Source organism: Danio aesculapii, chromosome 24 (assembly GCF_903798145.1).
Source record: "Danio aesculapii chromosome 24, fDanAes4.1, whole genome shotgun sequence".
Lineage (NCBI taxonomy): Eukaryota > Metazoa > Chordata > Actinopteri > Cypriniformes > Danionidae > Danio > Danio aesculapii.
This window is the reverse complement of record NC_079458.1, coordinates 1973050-1990423: the sequence shown is the minus strand read 5'-3', so window position 1 is coordinate 1990423 and position 17374 is coordinate 1973050. Positions and strand designations below refer to the sequence as shown.

Genomic DNA, 17374 nt, shown 5'->3' with positions numbered 1-17374 from the left:
GTGTGTTCTTCATCATGCCTGTAGTTTAACACTGGTCTTCCGTTTTCGTTCAGCACTGATGTACGCCAGTATCTTCGGGAACGTCTCTGCCATCATCCAGCGGCTGTACTCGGGAACGGCTCGATATCACACTCAGATGCTGCGGGTTCGAGAGTTCATCCGCTTCCACCAGATCCCCAACCCGCTGCGCCAGAGGCTTGAGGAGTATTTCCAGCACGCCTGGTCCTACACCAACGGCATCGACATGAACGCCGTGAGTCCACATCTACATTCAACTGGGATTGTGTTTTTAGAGACATAATAGACCCTTTTCACAAGACTGTAATGATGTGTTAACGGTCACCAGCATCTTAAATATTTAGATTTTTTTTTTAATAAGTACATTTACAGTCGAAGGCAACATTATTAGCCCTTTTTTCTATTTTATTTCCCAAATTATGTTTAAAAGAGCAAGGAATTTTCCACAGTATTTCCTCTAATATGTTTTCTTCTGTCTTATTTGTTTTATTTTGGCTAGAATAAAAGCAGTTTTTAATTTTTTAATTAGAGATAAATACAACTACGCATGCAAATATATCTGTGTGCAATCAAAATTGACCAATATTGAAATCCCCTGAACGTTTTTGTTAAAATTGGTAACATTAAAAATGGTATAAGCCAAAATAAACAACTTAAATGAATCCCTTTAACTCAACATTATTTTCTTGTTCCCAACTTCATAGATTGCACACTTCAAAACAACAAAAGATTTCACAAAATAGTGAAAAGTATTGGGCGGCGCTGTGGCGCAGTAGGTAGTGCTGTCGCATCACAGCAAGAAGGTTGTTAGTTCGAGCCTCGGCTGGGTCAGCTGGCGTTGCATGTTCTCCCTGCGTTCACGTGGGTTTCCTCTGGGTGCTCCGGTTTCCCACACAGTCCAAAGACATGCGGTACAGATGAATTGGGTAGGCTAAATTGTCCGTAGTGTATGAGTGTGTATGAATGTTTCCCAGAGATGGGTTGCAGAAAGAGGGGCATCCGCTGCATAAAAAATGTGCTGGATAAGTTGGCGGTTCATTCCGCTGTGGCGACCCCGGATTAATAACTAAGCCGACTTAGCCGAAAAGAAAATGTATAAATAAACGAATAAAAAGTATTCGGGAGGGTGACACAAAACATCCCAGGTAGCAAAGAATTCTGGCCCAGATTTGGCATAAAGCTGGCACAGCAGGCATTCTTCCGGCATTGGCATACAGCATGTGGGTCAAACATGGCCTGGGTTTGGCACTGGTGGCACCGTCTATAAGGTGGGACACAAGATTTGGGCCTGATTTAAAATGTAGTGTTTGACCCAGATGTAAAAATTTTATATGTGGGCCATGTAAGTTTGGCCTGTCTTGACCCACATCTAAAATACATTCCAATTATTTTTGAGTAACGAAATAAACTACCAATCAGGTCACTTTGAGAAAAAGCATGCCCATAGTGTGCCTAAAGCGCAGTCGTGACACACCAACCTATCTGGCCCAGTTCAGGCCCAGTTAAACGTTATTAACTTGACTGAGACTTGTCCCAGATATGGTCCATGTTTGGCCCTTGTCTGGAAGCCAAACTTGGTACAGTGTAGTTCTGTAATTCACTGCAGCATGTTGGCCAATCAAAACCTGACTGTGTGGGCCAGAGCTGCGCCAGATATATTTTGCTATGTGGGATTGTTTTGTAGAATGTCGGATATGTAACCACTGATTTCCATAGTATTTGTTTTTCCTACTATGGAAGTCTGTGGTTGTTTAGCTTTCTTCTAAAATAGCTTCTTCTGTGTTCAACATAAGATAGAAACTTATAAAGTTTTACTTAAGGGAGAGTAAACAGTGAGTAAATGTTCATTTTTGGCTAAATTTAACATTTCCAGGCATCGTGTAAATGTAAAAAAAACATTACTAAAGTTAAATAAACCTAGTAGCTCTTTATTAAATACACATTACACCCAATAAACACAATAATGAGCTTTTCAAATCATCGGATTGTCCCTTTAAATTGATCACAAGCAACAGTAAAGACATTTATGTCATTTACATGAATCATTCATTCATTTTCCTTCGGCTTAGTCCCTTCATTCATCAGGGTCGCCACAGCGGAATGAACCACCAACTTATCCAGCTTATGTTTTACAAAGCGGATGCCCTTTCAGCTGCAACCCAGTACTGGGAAACACCCAAACACCCTTACATTCACACACACTATACACTATGGCCAATTTAGTTAATCAATTCAAGCGCATTTGTTTGGACTGTGGGGGAAACCGGACCTTCTTGCTATGAGGCCACAGTGTTATCCACTGAGCCGCCGTGCCGTCCTTACATTACTCAGTCATTATATATTATATTTAATAAGTAAATGCTTTTGAACTTTCTTTCTGTTCAGTTGTACAAGTTTCTCCAAAGCTCTGCTAAAGTCTGTAGTGCGTACACTTTGTGTTGATGGGTAATTCAGCATGTGTTCTTAGCAGCACATCATTCAGCATTAGTGAAGGCCCAAATGCAGAGTTTAACGAGATTCTGCATCCAGCTAAAGAAAACTAATGATGCTCCAGATCAGCCATCATTAAAGAGCAGCGGAGCGTTCTGATTGGACACTCCGAGGAGTTATGAATACTGCACTGCAAGCTCATCTTCTCCATAGAGGAATACCAATAGATACTAAAACTAAACCATTGACATGCATCACAGGAAACATTTACAGCCCAATAACATTAAAAGATGAACAAATAAATAGAAGGCTCCAGATGCCTTGTAGCTTTGATTATGACTTCATTAAATCCAAAAATGAGTGTCCACTATAGGCCCATGATTAAAAAATGGCTATGAATGTTATATTCTGTTGCTGAAACGTTTTAGAAAGAGATTTATTGTGCAAGGAGGCTTTAAATGGATCAAAAGTGACAGTGAAATCTTTTATGATGATACAGAAGATTCTGTTTTAAATAGGCAGTGCCTTTGAGTGTATTTTTATAATGAAGACTTTATTTAAGCAGGACACACACTCACACATGACTTATAACAGCACATCACAACAATAAAATGGGGATAAATAATAAAACCAAGCCAGACTCATTCTCAAAACGTAGTCCTGCGGACGTTTCTGGAGACCGTGAGTTATGTAGCCGGGGGTACGTATGGCTGCATTTCATTTTTTTAATCGAACGCTACGGGGTGGTGTGACGCCGTTTCCTTTTCGCGCTTACCGGCTGACCGCTTACCCCGTGTGGAAGGCTTTCCCGCCGCAGCCAGTTTGTCCAGTTAGCTCATCGTGTACGTCGGCAGACTTGAGACGCAGAGAGGAGTTGACCACGACGACGAGGAAGAGCGGGTACAGAAATCAGGTAAGACAAAAACAGAATCCAAAAAATAAAATGAACGCGTGAATAACAGGGTGAGAATGTGGTAAAATCTGAAAACGTGGTAAAAATCAGACATGGGCTTTTCTTTTTCTGGACGGCTTTTGTTAATCGTTGGTTGGGTTTTAGGGAAGTAAGTGGGTGGGCAGGTCAATCGATAAAATTGGTTGGGTTTAGGGAAGGAGGAGGGTGGGTCAGTCGATTGGTCGGCCAGCCAGTCAGTCATTCAGTCAGTCAGACAGACATTCGGTTGACAGTGATCTCTGGTGGGTTTACACGAAAACAGCGGGCTCGAACAGCACTCGCGAGAGAAATTTGAGGTGTAAAAAAACACACGCATCGCCCTCTCGTTGATTCGCTAAAACAAAAACAGCAAAAATACGTACCTCCCGGGATACGTTTTCAGAATGAGCGAGGGTTGTATAAAAATAAGCATTTACAAGTCATCAGATCGTCCTCTATTGAACTTTAATTCAAGTAAAAATAAATGAATCACAAAAAATATGAAGCAGCAAAAGTGTTCTCAGCTTTAATAATAATCAGAAATGTTTCTTAATCATTAAATCAATATAATATAATGATGCTCTCTAGTGACACCTACAGGAGACCATATGTAAAATTAGTTATTACAGTTATTATATAACACACACTGTAGAAAATATCTAATTAACAGTTTGTTTTGATGGGGAAAATTCAACTACAGTTTAACGAAATTACTTTTATTTATTTATTTTTTTTAGGGTTTTTTCACCTTTAATTTGAATAGGATAGTGGAGGTTACAGACCGGAAAGTATTGGGAGCAGAGAGAGGGGAAAGGTCGGCAAAGGACCTCGAGCTGGGAATCGAACTCAGGTCGCCTTGAGCACCATGGTGCTACTTGTCAGCGCACTTAACCACTAGGATATTGGTACCAAGACACGAGATTACTTTTATTGACATTTTAGTTGTTTGAAGCTAAATATGATGTAAGAAATAATACAGAATTAAGTGTAAAATAAGTTTATTACTAGGTTTTTCTACCATCATTTACATCACCAACCCAGGCAGTATATCACTTTAAACTATTACAAATGTCAATTAAGCTCACTTTTACAAGAGTTTCAATGTCAAAAGTTAAAAGATCAAGGTCCCATAATGCAATGCATTCATTCATTTTCCTTTCCTTAGTCTCTTTATTCATCAGTGGTGACCACAGTGGAACGCCAATTTATCCAACATATGTTGTACACAGTGGAGGCCCTTCCAGCTGCAACCCAGTACTGGGAAACACTCATACACTACGGCCAATTTAGTTCATTAAGACTGCATGTGTTTGGACTGTGGGGGAAACCCACACCAACACGGGGAGAACATGCAAACTCCACACAGAAATGCCCACGCAGGAACTGACCCAGCCGAGGCTTGAACCAGCGACCTTCTTGCAGTGAGACGACAGTGCTAACCACTGTGCCACCCTAATGCAATACAATTTATTACAAAAATATGAAGCATTTTTCAGCATTAATAATAATCAGAAATGAAATAATATTTTAAAAATACAGTTTATCAAATAATAGCTGTAGTTTCCACAAGAGATCATTTAAGCTGTGCAAACACTAAACTTTTCTCTGGTCCAAACTGGACGTGTTCTGTTCACTCTCAATTATTAAAGCTGAAAGTAAATATTCACTCATTCATTCATTTTCTTTTCGGCTCAGTCCCTTCATTAATCTGGGGTCGCCACAGCGGAATGAACCGCCAACTTATCCAGCATTTGTTTTGAGAGCTTAAAAAACACACATGCATGGTTTTCCTCTAATAATAAGACGTTTTTCCCATGTGCCGTCAGGTGCTGAAGGGTTTCCCCGAGTGCCTCCAGGCTGACATTTGTCTCCATCTGAACCGCACGCTCCTGCAGAACTGCAAAGCCTTCAAGGGCTCCAGTAAAGGCTGTCTGAGAGCTCTGGCCATGAAGTTTAAGACCACTCACGCTCCTCCAGGAGACACGCTGGTGCACGCTGGAGACGTCCTCACCGCGCTCTACTTCATCTCACGCGGATCCATCGAGATCTTACGCGGAGATGTGGTGGTGGCCATATTGGGTAGGATGAACATGTTTTACACACTGTAAAAAGTAAACTTGTTTCTACTCCAAATGTTTAAAAACTCTTAAATCATAAAGCATTTTCAAGACTGGTAAAACATTTAATAATTCAGTGATAATTGAAATGAAAATGCTTTTGTTTTCAGAAATAATGTGTCAAAATGACGTGAGTTTTTCCCTAAATTAAGCTGAATAATCTGCAAATGGGGCAAAAAAAATAATGTTATTTCACTTAGCACACTGTTTCTTGCTTGTTTTCAGGAAAAAACTCCCTTAATTTTGACTTATTATTTATGAAAACAAGACAATATTTCTTCCTTGTCTAGAAAATGCTTCTTGATTTAGGAATTTATAAATATTTAGACTAGAAACAAGACAAAAACTCTAAGTAAGAGTCATATTTTTTCATATTTTGATGATGCATCATGTTTGAATGCAACAGTCTGCTGCTTAAACTCAGTTTATCCTCTAGTGCCACCTACTGGAGACCCTCTGTAACATTATTTAAACTGAATGCACTTTTAGTTTTAGTATAACAGTGGATGGATGGATAGATGGATGGATGGTAAAACAACAGTACTTATAATAAGTAAACAAGTAAATATGTAAAAAATAATATCAAATGCAGATGCATACATTTAATTTGGCACTTAAATTTTACAAGTTATACTATAAATAACTATTTAATAAACAATCATGATAAAATAATAAAATGTACATCTATTCATTTATTCATTTTCTTTTCGGCTTACTCCCTGTATTAATCAGGGGTTGCCACAGCGGAATGAACCGCCAACTATTCCAGCATATATTTTACACAGCAGATGCCCTTCCAGCTGCAGCCCATCTCTAGGAAACATCCACACACATTCATTCACACTTATACACTACGGCCAATTTAGCTTACTCTATTCACCTGTACCGCATGTGTTTGGACTGTGGGGGAAACCGGAGCACCTGGAGGAAACCCACGCCAACACGGGGAGAACATGCAAACTCCACATAGTAATGCTAACCAGCGACCTTCTTGCTGTGAGGCGATTGTGCTACCCACTGCACCACCGTGCCGCCCAATAAAATGCACAAACAAATTCAAAATTGTTTACATTTATTTGGTTATTTGTTTATTTTATTGGTTGTTTATTATGTATTATATTATATATTTTATTGTATTTATTTTTTTTATGATGAGAAAACATACAATTGGAAAACATTATAATAAATTAAGATACATTTATACAATACATTTTAAAAATGGGGAAAAGGAGAGGTAAGGATTTAAAATATTGATATATAAATGATATTTAATAAATAAATAAATAAAAATATAAATGTAATAAACATAATTCGCCACACGGTGGCTTAGTGGTTAGCACTGTGGCCTCACAGCAAGTAGGTCACTGGTTCGAGTGGGTCAGTTAGCATTTCTATGTGGAGTTTGCATGTTCTCCCCGTGTTGGCATGGGTTTTCTCCGGGTGCTCCAGGTTTCCCCCACAGTCCAAACACATGCGCTATAGGAGAATTGATCAACTAAATTAGCTGGAGTATATAAGTGTGTGTGAATGAGTGTGTACAGTTTCCCAGTACTGGGTTGCAGCTGGAAGGGCATCCGCCTAGTAAAACATATGGCAGAATAGTTGGCGGTTCATTCTGCTGTGGCGACTACTTGATGAATAAAGGACTAAGCCCAAAGAAAATGAATGAGTGAATGAATATACGCAGCAGATCATTAGCAATTAAATCTAACAAACGTTATAATAATAAAAATAATATGTTTATAATTTGTATAAATATTTTATAATTAACTGTTATATTTCTGTTATAGTGACTGTGACTATATGTGTATTTCAGGGAAGAATGACATATTCGGGGAGCCCATCAACCTGTACGCTCGACCTGGTAAATCTAACGCAGACGTGCGCGCGCTGACCTACTGCGACCTCCATAAGATCCACAGGGAAGATCTGCTGGAGGTGCTGGACATGTACCCTGAGTTCTCCGACCACTTCTGGACTAACCTGGAGATCACCTTCAACCTCAGAGACGTGAGTCAACAGAGAAACATACAGCGCTGATGTCAAACTTATCAGCATTATGATTCCATGAGCCGAGTCCTTCAAACAATAATATAAATATTAATGATGGATGTGGGCCTTTTTCCTTACAGACTAACATGATTCCCGGATCTCCCAGCAGTGACGATTCAGACTGCGGCGGCTTCAACAAACTACGGAGGAGGAAGCTTTCCTTCAGGAGACGAACAGAAAAGGGTACTGCTGAAAAATCTCTGTTAACTCTGGGTTTATTACTGCAGTGTCCAGCATTGAGAATCAGGGCTGCACCATATTGGAAGAAACAGATGTTGCTATATTTTATTTTTCTGCGATGTATATTGAGCATATTTTCACCAGATGACTTGAAAAGCTCCATTTTGGATTGATTGGGATTATTTTTATTGGAGTGCGTTTGGATAAACTATAATAAACCAAACACAAGCACTGATAAATACAGTCGAGCGAACATACAAATGAAATAAACAGTATTCTAGTAACGGTTTTCAGTGAGTCTAGCATTATTCAGGCACAAATTGCACAGTCAGTATCAAAATAAAAGTGTATTGTCTGTTGTTTATATGCACTAATTCATTTTAAAGTTGAAAATATTATAATTTATTATGTCTGGATGCTTTAAACTTTTATTTACACAGTCACAGGGCTTAAATTTTACATATGCAAATGATAGATGCATTAGTAAATGTATGGTTAAAGTTTGCAGTGACTCTACAACTCATGCATATTTTCTGTATGCATAGAACTACACTGACCGGCCACTTTATTAGGTACACCTGTCCAACTGCTCATTAATGCAATTTATTAATCAACCAATCCCATGGCAGCAACTCAATGCATTTAGGCATGTAGACATGGTCAAGAGGATCTGCTGCAGTTCAAACTGAGCATTAGAATAGGGAAGAAAGGGGATTTAAGTGACCTTGAACGTGGCATGGTTGTTGCTGCCAGACGGGCTAATCTGAGTATTTCAGAAACTGCTGATCTACTGGGATTTTCACGCACAACCATCTCTAGGGTTTACAGAGAATGGTCTGAAGAAGAGAAAATATCCAGTGAGCGGCAGTTCTGTGGGGGCAAATGCTTTGTTGATGCCAGAGGTCAGAGGAGAATGGCCAGACTGGTTCCAGCTGATAGAAAGGCAACAGTAACTCAAATAAGCACTCGTTACAACCGAGGTCTGCAGAAGAGCATCTCTGAACACACAACACGTCCAACCTTGAGGCGGATGGGCTACAGCAGCAGAAGACCACACCGGGTGCCGCTCCTGTCAGCTAAGAACAGGAAACTGAGGCTACAATTCACACAGGCTCACCAAAACTGGACAATAGAAGATTGGAGAAACGTTGCCTGGTCTGATGAGTCTCCATTTCTGCTGACACATTCGGATAGTCGGCTCAGAATTTGGCATCAGCAACATGAAAGCATGAATCCATCCTGCCTTGTATCAGCGGTTCAGGCTGGTGGTGGTGGTGTTATGGTGTGGGGGATATTATCTTGGCACACTTTGGCCTCATTAGTACCAAGTGAGCATCATGTCAATGCCACAGCCTACCTGAGTATTGTTGCTGACCATGTCCATCCCTTTATGACCACAGTGTCTCCATCTTCTGACGGCTACTTCCAGCAGGATAACACACCATGTTATAAAGCACCAGTCATCTCAGACTGGTTTCTTGAACATGACAATGAGTTCACTGTACTCAAATGGCCTCCACAGTCACCAGATCTCAATCTGATAGAGGACCTTTGGCATGTGGTGGAACGGGAGATTGGCATCATGGATGTGCAGCCGACAAATCTGCAGCAACTGCGTGATGCTATCAAGTCAATATGGAGCAAAATCTCTAAGGAAGATTTCCTGTACCTTGTTGAATCTCTGCCACAAAGGATTAAGGCAGTTCTGAAGGAAAAAAGAGGTCCAACCCAGTACTAGTAAGGTGTACCTAATAAAGTGGCCGGTGAGTGTGTATATAACTATAATCCTGAGTCGTCCACAGATGCACACATTACGTTATCGATGCTGAAATGATATATTGTGCTATATAATAATGCATTATATATAATATACTAATATGCTGTATAATACTAATTACTAATTAATTGTGTCCAGATGATGCAGATGCTGGAGAGATCAAGAAGAACCAGAAGCCCATTCGCAGAGGCAGAAAACAAGCAGCCGCTAACAGGAACGAGCTCAGACCGGGGTGGGAGGAGCCTCGTAACTCTGTCTCCTCTCACTCCAGTGACGAGGGGGAGGAGCCCGCACACACAAGCCCCACCCCTCCGACTGCACTGATGGATGCGGCTGAAGGAGAGACGGATCCCAAGACAGGAAACACATGCAATGCCCTATCAGGTGACAGAATAGCAGCAGTGCACTTCATACAATCATAACATAAAGTCGAATATATTTATTAAAATCATAAAATGCCCAAATCATTGATATGATCATATGAAATAAATGGGAAATACAGGTATCCAAATTTGTATTTTATAAATGAGTATATGAATATATACAACCATTATTTTAATAATGTTTAATGACTCTAGACAACATTCATACCACAGTTCTAAACTAGGCTTATTTTGTGTCCTGTATTTTTCATAGATTTCTTTCACAGAGATAGGCTACAGTGCTGTGTCTCTGTTGTTAATGCTACCAACTGATATTAATTTAACTATTTTAATTTCATTATTTCACGGTCAAAAATATATTGAAATGATAAAATTAAAGGTGCCCTATAATGAATATCTGAGTATACCAAGGCATAGTAGAATAATTAAAGATTGGTATATGGAAATGGGCTTACTCTGAGCCTCAAACATCACTGTTTCCTCATTTTCATGGCCAACAGGCCAATCAGAAGACAAAACAAACTGTGACGAGTCTCATGGGTCATGCCCTTCTCATTTGCATGTATGCCTACTTTAGGTCATTTATCCGGACCTGACAAGCAGCCGCATCATCAAGAGAACATGGCTCATATTCAGAGATCTGAGATCATTAATATGCACGCCTTATGCTGCGTTTGATAAGTCAAACTTTCTAGTGATCATTTCTCTCCCTCAGTTATTTTAAGCGTATATTTCACTTACTATGTATGTGGGCCTTTTATTTTGAAAACACGAGCCGCGGATTGTTTACTGTACATTTCTGGGCAAGTACAGCACCAGACATGTTCAAAATCGCCTCAGAATGCAAAATGCAGGATATACAGATTACACATTACACATTTCCGCTCTGAAGAGGCACGTTTAGTTACATTTTTTTGTTAATGTATCGTGTTTATTATGTCCCCCTAAATTATTAGCCCCCCTGTTTATTTTTTCCCCAATTTCTGTTTAACAGAGAGCAGATTTCTTCAACACATTTCTAATCATAATAGTGTTAATAACTCATCTCTAATAACTGATTTATTTTCTCTTTGTCATGATGACAGTAAATAATATTAGACTAGATATTCTTCAAGACACTTAAAGTGACATTTAAAGGCTTAATTAGGTTAACTAGGCAGGTTAGAGTAATTAGGCAAGTTATTGTATAATGATGGTTTGTTCTGTAGACTATCAAAAATAAATATAGCTTAAAGGGGCTGATAATTTTTACCTTAAAATAGCTCCTAAAAAATTAAAAACTGCTTTTATTCTAGCCGAAATAAAACAAATAAAACTTTCTTCAGAATAAAAAATATTATCAGACATACTGTGAAAATTTCCTTGCTCTGTTAAACATCATTTGGGAAATATTGGGAAAATAATTCTGGGAATAATTCTGACTTCATCTGGAGACTGCTGAATCGTGTCAGATCACTCAGGTCAACTGTCATCTGTTCATGCAGAGGTTGATGCTAAGTCCTGGCTGCTTTCTTTGACTGTAGCTTCAAAATACAACATGAAACATCTCTATCACTCTCTTTTGTCAAGTTTTATTATAGTTAAGCCTTTATCCACAACAGATCTGGTGAGCAAAATAGGATAAGGTAACTGTGATTGGGTTTATATTTGTCCGTGCTCAGCGTACATCATGCTCTGTGTGTGTGTGTGTGTGTGTGTGTGTGTGTGTGTGTGTGTGCGTGTGTGCGTGCGTGTGTACGTGCGTGCGTGCGTGCGTGCGTGTGTGTGTGTGTGTGTCTGTAAGAGCGGCATGTCAGAGCAGAGCTCATTAATATTCATGACACAAACCATATATGGTCAATCATTGACCTTCTGATTCAATGGGTATTTTATGGAGTAATTAATGAGCTTCTGAAACAATTTCTGGAGATTTTAACTTATCGAAGCCGTTAACCTACTATGTAGACATCAGAGAACAATTTAACTTATTAAACCAATGCAGTATGGCACCTATAAATATAGCAAACTCTCACCTGTGGTCTTCCATTGCTTATGCATTTGTATTTCTTGTATTTTTATGTAAGTCATATAGGATACAACACCTGTGCTCTAATGCTTATTAAAATCGACATAGTGGTTTCAACATCCTGATGCATTTAGACCTGTGCAGTTTCTTCTGAAAACCGCCTCCTGAAGTGGTGCTGGAGATCAGATTTATATCCGTCTTGAATGCATTTCGGAGGGCATTTACAGCTCCCCATATCAAAATTGCATAGCTTTACCATCAGGCTAAAATCCATGAAGTGACCAGGTGTAAACATGCCTCTATATGGCAGTAGTGACAGTAATGTGTGTGTTTCAGGTGCTTTCTCAGGTGTGTCGAATATCTTCAGCTTCTGGGGTGAGAGTCGGGGCAGGGAGTATCAGGAGCTCCCATGCTGTAACCTGCCATCTCCTCCACCGCACCCCAGCACACCCCTGCGCAGCATCAGCCGCCAGCAGCGCAGCCAGATGGAGAACCGGCTGGAGCTGCTGCAGAAACAGCTCAACAGGTCACTCATGCTGAAACAATGCTTACTTCTGCTGCGTCCCAATTCACATACTATCTGTCCTAAATAGTATTCAAAAATAACATGAGTGTGTACAAACTGTAGTATATTGAAAAGGCTATGCCAAAGCTTCCAGGATCCTCTACTATTTCAATCTGGGAATGAGGAAGTAGCATGTCCCAAATTTTGCATACTCTTCTGTTGCAGACTCAAAAGTATGTACTTTTTCTTCTCAAATGAACTGCATACTTTCAGAACGTAGTATAAGTATGCAAATTGGGATGCAGTCCAAATATCTAACATTGTTTAAGGGCACCTGTGATGAAAATCATCTCTTGTAAGCTGTTTGGACAGAAGTGTGTGTAGGTATAGTTTGCCCACTGTCACTGTAAGTATTTTACGTTTTGTCAGTTTAGTGGCTAATTCGTACGAGTTCAGTCGTACGAAATTGTACGATTTTAAAAGGGAGGCGTGGCACCTAACCCCGCCCCTAAACCCAACCGTCATTGGGGGATGAGCTAATCGTACTAAATTATACGAATTAAATCGTACGAATTCGTACGAATTAGCCACCAAATCAAAAAGTTGCGAATTGCGGTGAGATTGTATTGGGGTAGAGGGGATCCCTTATTTTCACATCCCAATGTTGACAGGTATGCGTTTGTTACACAGTTAGACATGTTAACACAGCCATATGCAGGTGGTGATGAGAAATTTACATAATGAACCAATATTTATCACTTACAACTTTTCCCACTAGCAGAAAAGTGTATTAGTGTATAGAAGGTGCTCAGTGTCATTCACACAGCTACTAAACACCAGTATGGTGACACGCATAAAATTTAAGTCATGAAATAAACATTGTTTATCAACATTAGATGTAACAGAAATCTCTAATGTACACAACTGATGGAGAAACAACTAAAAAGATTCACAGTGTCGTCCTGGCTCGAGGACATTTCCCTACTCCTCTCTCAGTCTCCAACTTGGCTTCCTGTCTTAATAATGTTAACAATCCTATCTAAAAAAGGCCAAAAATAAATCTAAAAAAAAAAAAGATCCATAATAATGTCAACAAAAAGCATAAAAAGTGATGTGCCATGCAGGGAATTCTGAGAAGGTCAATTTACGGTTATTCGCCGTATATATTAATGAAACATACTGTTAACCAAGTTATGGGTTTTCACTGTGGCATTTTTACAGTTTTTTACCGTTGAAATCACAGCCATTTTTTACAGTGTAGTATTTCTCACAAACGTTACGTGAGGTCTGCTTCCTTCATGTCTGTCACTGTGCTGTTTATCTGACGCTGTTGAGGCAGACATTGAGACACTCTGACAGGCACGAGGGAACAGTGGGCGGGGAGAACCAGCTCATTTGCATTAAAGCCACAGGCAACAAAAACAGCTACAGAGTGTTCAGAGCGGAAAATCCAATATTCAGAAAGGTCTAATATTCAATTCAATTCAATTGACCTTTATTTGTATAGCGCTTTTACAATGCTGTGTCAAAGCAGCTTCACATAGAAGATCACAGTAAATTGGAACAGTGTAGTTCAGTTTTTAGTGTTTAAGTTCAGTTTAGTTCAGTTCAATGTGGTTTAATAATCACTACTGACAGTCCAAACACTGAAGAGCAAATCCAACGATGCGCAGCTCTACAGATCCTGAACCATGCAAGCTAGTGGCGACAGCGGAGAGAAAAAAACTTCATCAATTGGCGAAAGTGAAGAATTAAAAAACCTCGAGAGAAACCAGACTCAGTTGGGCACGACCATTTCTCCACTGGCCAAACGTCTTGTGCAGAGCTGCAGATTAACAATAATCTGATGGGTGTTTTGAGCTGAAACTTTACAGACACATTCTGGAGACACTAAGACCCTTAAATCTTGAAAAAGGGCCAACAGGTAGCTTTAAAAGAGGATTTTCATCATAGGTGCCCTTTAAGTAAATGTATATGTTAATAGAGCAAGCTGGAAAAAAAATCTATACCTGGTTACAAATCCACAATGAGCCTGGGTTGACTGTATGTATTGTTAGTGAATGAGCGCTGTGTGTGTGTGTGTGTGTGTGTGTGTGTGTGTGTGTGTGTTTTTGTGACATATCAGGACACAAATCTGTATAATGACATAGGTATGACACAGGTATTACAAAAAGGAGGTGAAATATGAGAACATTGGTGACGTCCTCATTTCTCAAAAAGCTTATAAATCCACAGGATGAGTTTAATCAGTAAAGCTGCACACTGTCTCCTGTGATGGTTGGGTTTAGGGGTAGGGTGGGGTGAGGGCAATACAATATACGGTTTGGACCGTATAAAATGAATGGAAACCTATGTAATGTACCCACTTTTCACAAAACAAATGTGTGTGTGTGTGTGTGTGTGTGTGTGTGTGTGTGTGTGTGTGTGTGTGTGTGTGTGTGTGTGTGTGTGTGTGTGTGTGTGTGTTCAGGCTGGAGAGCCGCATGTCCACAGATATCGGAGCGATCATGCAGCTGCTGCAGAGGCAGATGATGCTGCTTCCTCCAGCGTACAGCAGTGTGTCGTCCCCACCGCAGCTCTCTGTGTTCCCGGAGAGACTCGTGCAGCCCGTCACACCGCTAGACTTGCAGACCCCCGCCTCGCTCTCACAGGTGTGTGTGTGTGTGTGTATCCAGCTGCATTGCTCTCCACTGACTCTTTTACGTGTGTGTGTGTGTGCGTGTCCAGCTGTATTACTCCCCACTGACTCTTCTGTGTGTGTGTGTGTGTGTTTGCAGTCGTGTGAGTCTCTGAGCAGCAGCACTGATCTTCATCCAGCAGAGGGCGCTGTTGCTCCTCGCTATGGCTCCAGGACACTTCTGGATCTGGACGTCCAGCGGCGTTTCTCTCTACAGGAGCCACAGACTCCGCTGACCCCGCAGACCCCGCAGAAGCATAGCTCAGACCCCGGCAGCTAAACAAACACACACACACACACACATACCTGCTGCTTCTGCACTGCTGTCGTCCAGTATTGGAGATCCACTAAACTACTATACACTGATTCTAACTCATTTCAAGTAGCCATTATGTCTTGCACTGAATTTTTTCCTCGATCTTTATCTTCACGTCTGCGGCGCTTCCAAAAGAAAACGACTAACTGGTTGAACTTGTTAGTGTTAGCTGGCCTAACAGAAGATAAATAATATTAATAATATTAATCTGACGTGTTCTGTCTGTCATCGCCTTCATTTACTTGTGCATCAATGGAGGCGGAGTCTCAAGCCACGCCCCCCCGGCGCACTGGATTGGCTGGATGTCAGTGATCGGCGGGTGTTTTAAAGCTATGCTTTTCTGATGATCAGTCGAGTGACACTGGAGACCAATAATATGCAAGAGTCAAACACACACCTGCTTATCTGATCAGTTTTAAAATAATTAACGCATTTAGTTTGAGCTCATTAGCATTAGCAATACTGAATCCTTTAAATTACAACCAAAACAAATAGTGACCAAATGGAAATCTGTCTATTTTGCTTTATTATTTATATTTTTGTGGTGTTTAAAGCCCTCGGTCGCATTATTTTCATGGTTTTATGAGCACTAGAATATGACAAATTGACTACAATCAAACCCATAATACTTCAGTCCTTTACATATGACGTGTGCTGGACCAATGGGAGACTTTATAACAAGCAATTAAGCATGCGCTAATAAACATACACTTTTAATATCAAGCATTTATTTTATAACAGACTTGATATCGTAGGTAATATTAGCATTTCTGAGGATGGAAGAGCATATTAGCATGAGACGATGTTGTGCGTTATAGCGTCCATACATGATTGTATCATTCTGCCTTGAATCTGAATTGTGGGTCGTTTTCTGTTGATACCAAATATTATATTTAATTCGAGTCAAACTGTATGATGTAGGTCAAGATGGAGGATTTGAGGAGGAAAGAGACGTTCAGTCACTACTGCGTTAAATATTCGCTGTTGCGTTGGGGAATGCAGGAGTTTGCACATATTTATCTACTTTTGTTTTCAGTTTTATTATTATTATTATTATTATTAGTGATGACTTAAATGATGTGTTGGAGTCTGTTTAAAGCCATACACGGGTGAATCTCACAATAACATGTACTGGTCAAGATTAAGCATATTATCAAAAGAAAAAAAAGACATTATTCTGGCGTTATTACAGCTAAATTGTTTTAATTTTTGTTTTAATTTATTTATTGTTTATTTTAAATGTGTTTCTATAATTTATTTTCATTTCATTATTTTATTATTTAAAGAAATGTACCATAAATCATATTTAAAATATATTTAATAATGAGCAGCACGGTGGCTCAGTGGTTAGCGCGACAGTAAGAAGGTCGCTGGTTCGAGTCCCGGCCGGGTCAGTTGGCGTTTCTGTGTGGAGTTTGCATGTTCTCCCCTGTGTTGGCGTGGTTTTCCTCTGGGTTTCTCACACAGTCCAAACACATGCGCTATAGGGGAATTGATTAACTAAATTGGCCGTAGTGTATGAGTGTATCTGAATGAGGGTGTATGGGTGTTTCCTAATGATGGGTTGCAGCTGGAAGGGCGTTCGCTGTGTAAAACATGTGCTGGATAAGTTGGCGGTTCATTCCGCTGTGGCGACCCCTGATGAATAAAGGGACTAAGCTGAGTGAACAATGAATGAATTTAATTATGAATTTTAATATCTGATTTGGCACCGTGGTGGCGCAGTAGGTAGTGCTGTAGCCTCACAGCAAGAAGGTCGCTGGTTCGAGCCTCGGCTGGGTCAGTTGGCGTTTCTGTGTGGAGTTTGCATGTTCTTCCTGGGTTCGCGTGGGTTTCCCCCACAAGTCCAAAGACATGCGGTATAGGTGAATTGGGTAAGCTAAAATTGTCCATAGTGTATGTGTGTGAGTGAGTGAGTGTGTGTGAATGTTTCCCAGAGATGGGTTGCAGCTGGAAGAGCATCCGCTGCGTGAAACATATGCT

The 17374-nt window shown here is 40.1% G+C and overlaps 1 protein-coding gene across 1 annotated transcript in view; it reads left to right on the top strand.

Annotated features, from left to right (window-relative positions):
• kcnh2b (potassium voltage-gated channel, subfamily H (eag-related), member 2b) overlaps positions 1 to 17088 on the top strand; it is an 86213-nt gene extending 69125 nt beyond the window's left edge. The window contains exons 4-11 of the mRNA XM_056451140.1: positions 54 to 253; positions 5206 to 5458; positions 7313 to 7506; positions 7629 to 7731; positions 9644 to 9889; positions 12230 to 12419; positions 14869 to 15049; positions 15176 to 17088. Coding sequence (XP_056307115.1) covers positions 54 to 253; positions 5206 to 5458; positions 7313 to 7506; positions 7629 to 7731; positions 9644 to 9889; positions 12230 to 12419; positions 14869 to 15049; positions 15176 to 15355 — 1547 coding nt within the window. The 3' untranslated portion in view covers positions 15356 to 17088. The remainder of the gene's footprint in view (positions 1 to 53; positions 254 to 5205; positions 5459 to 7312; positions 7507 to 7628; positions 7732 to 9643; positions 9890 to 12229; positions 12420 to 14868; positions 15050 to 15175) is intronic.
• The last annotated feature ends 286 nt before the right edge of the window (positions 17089 to 17374 follow it).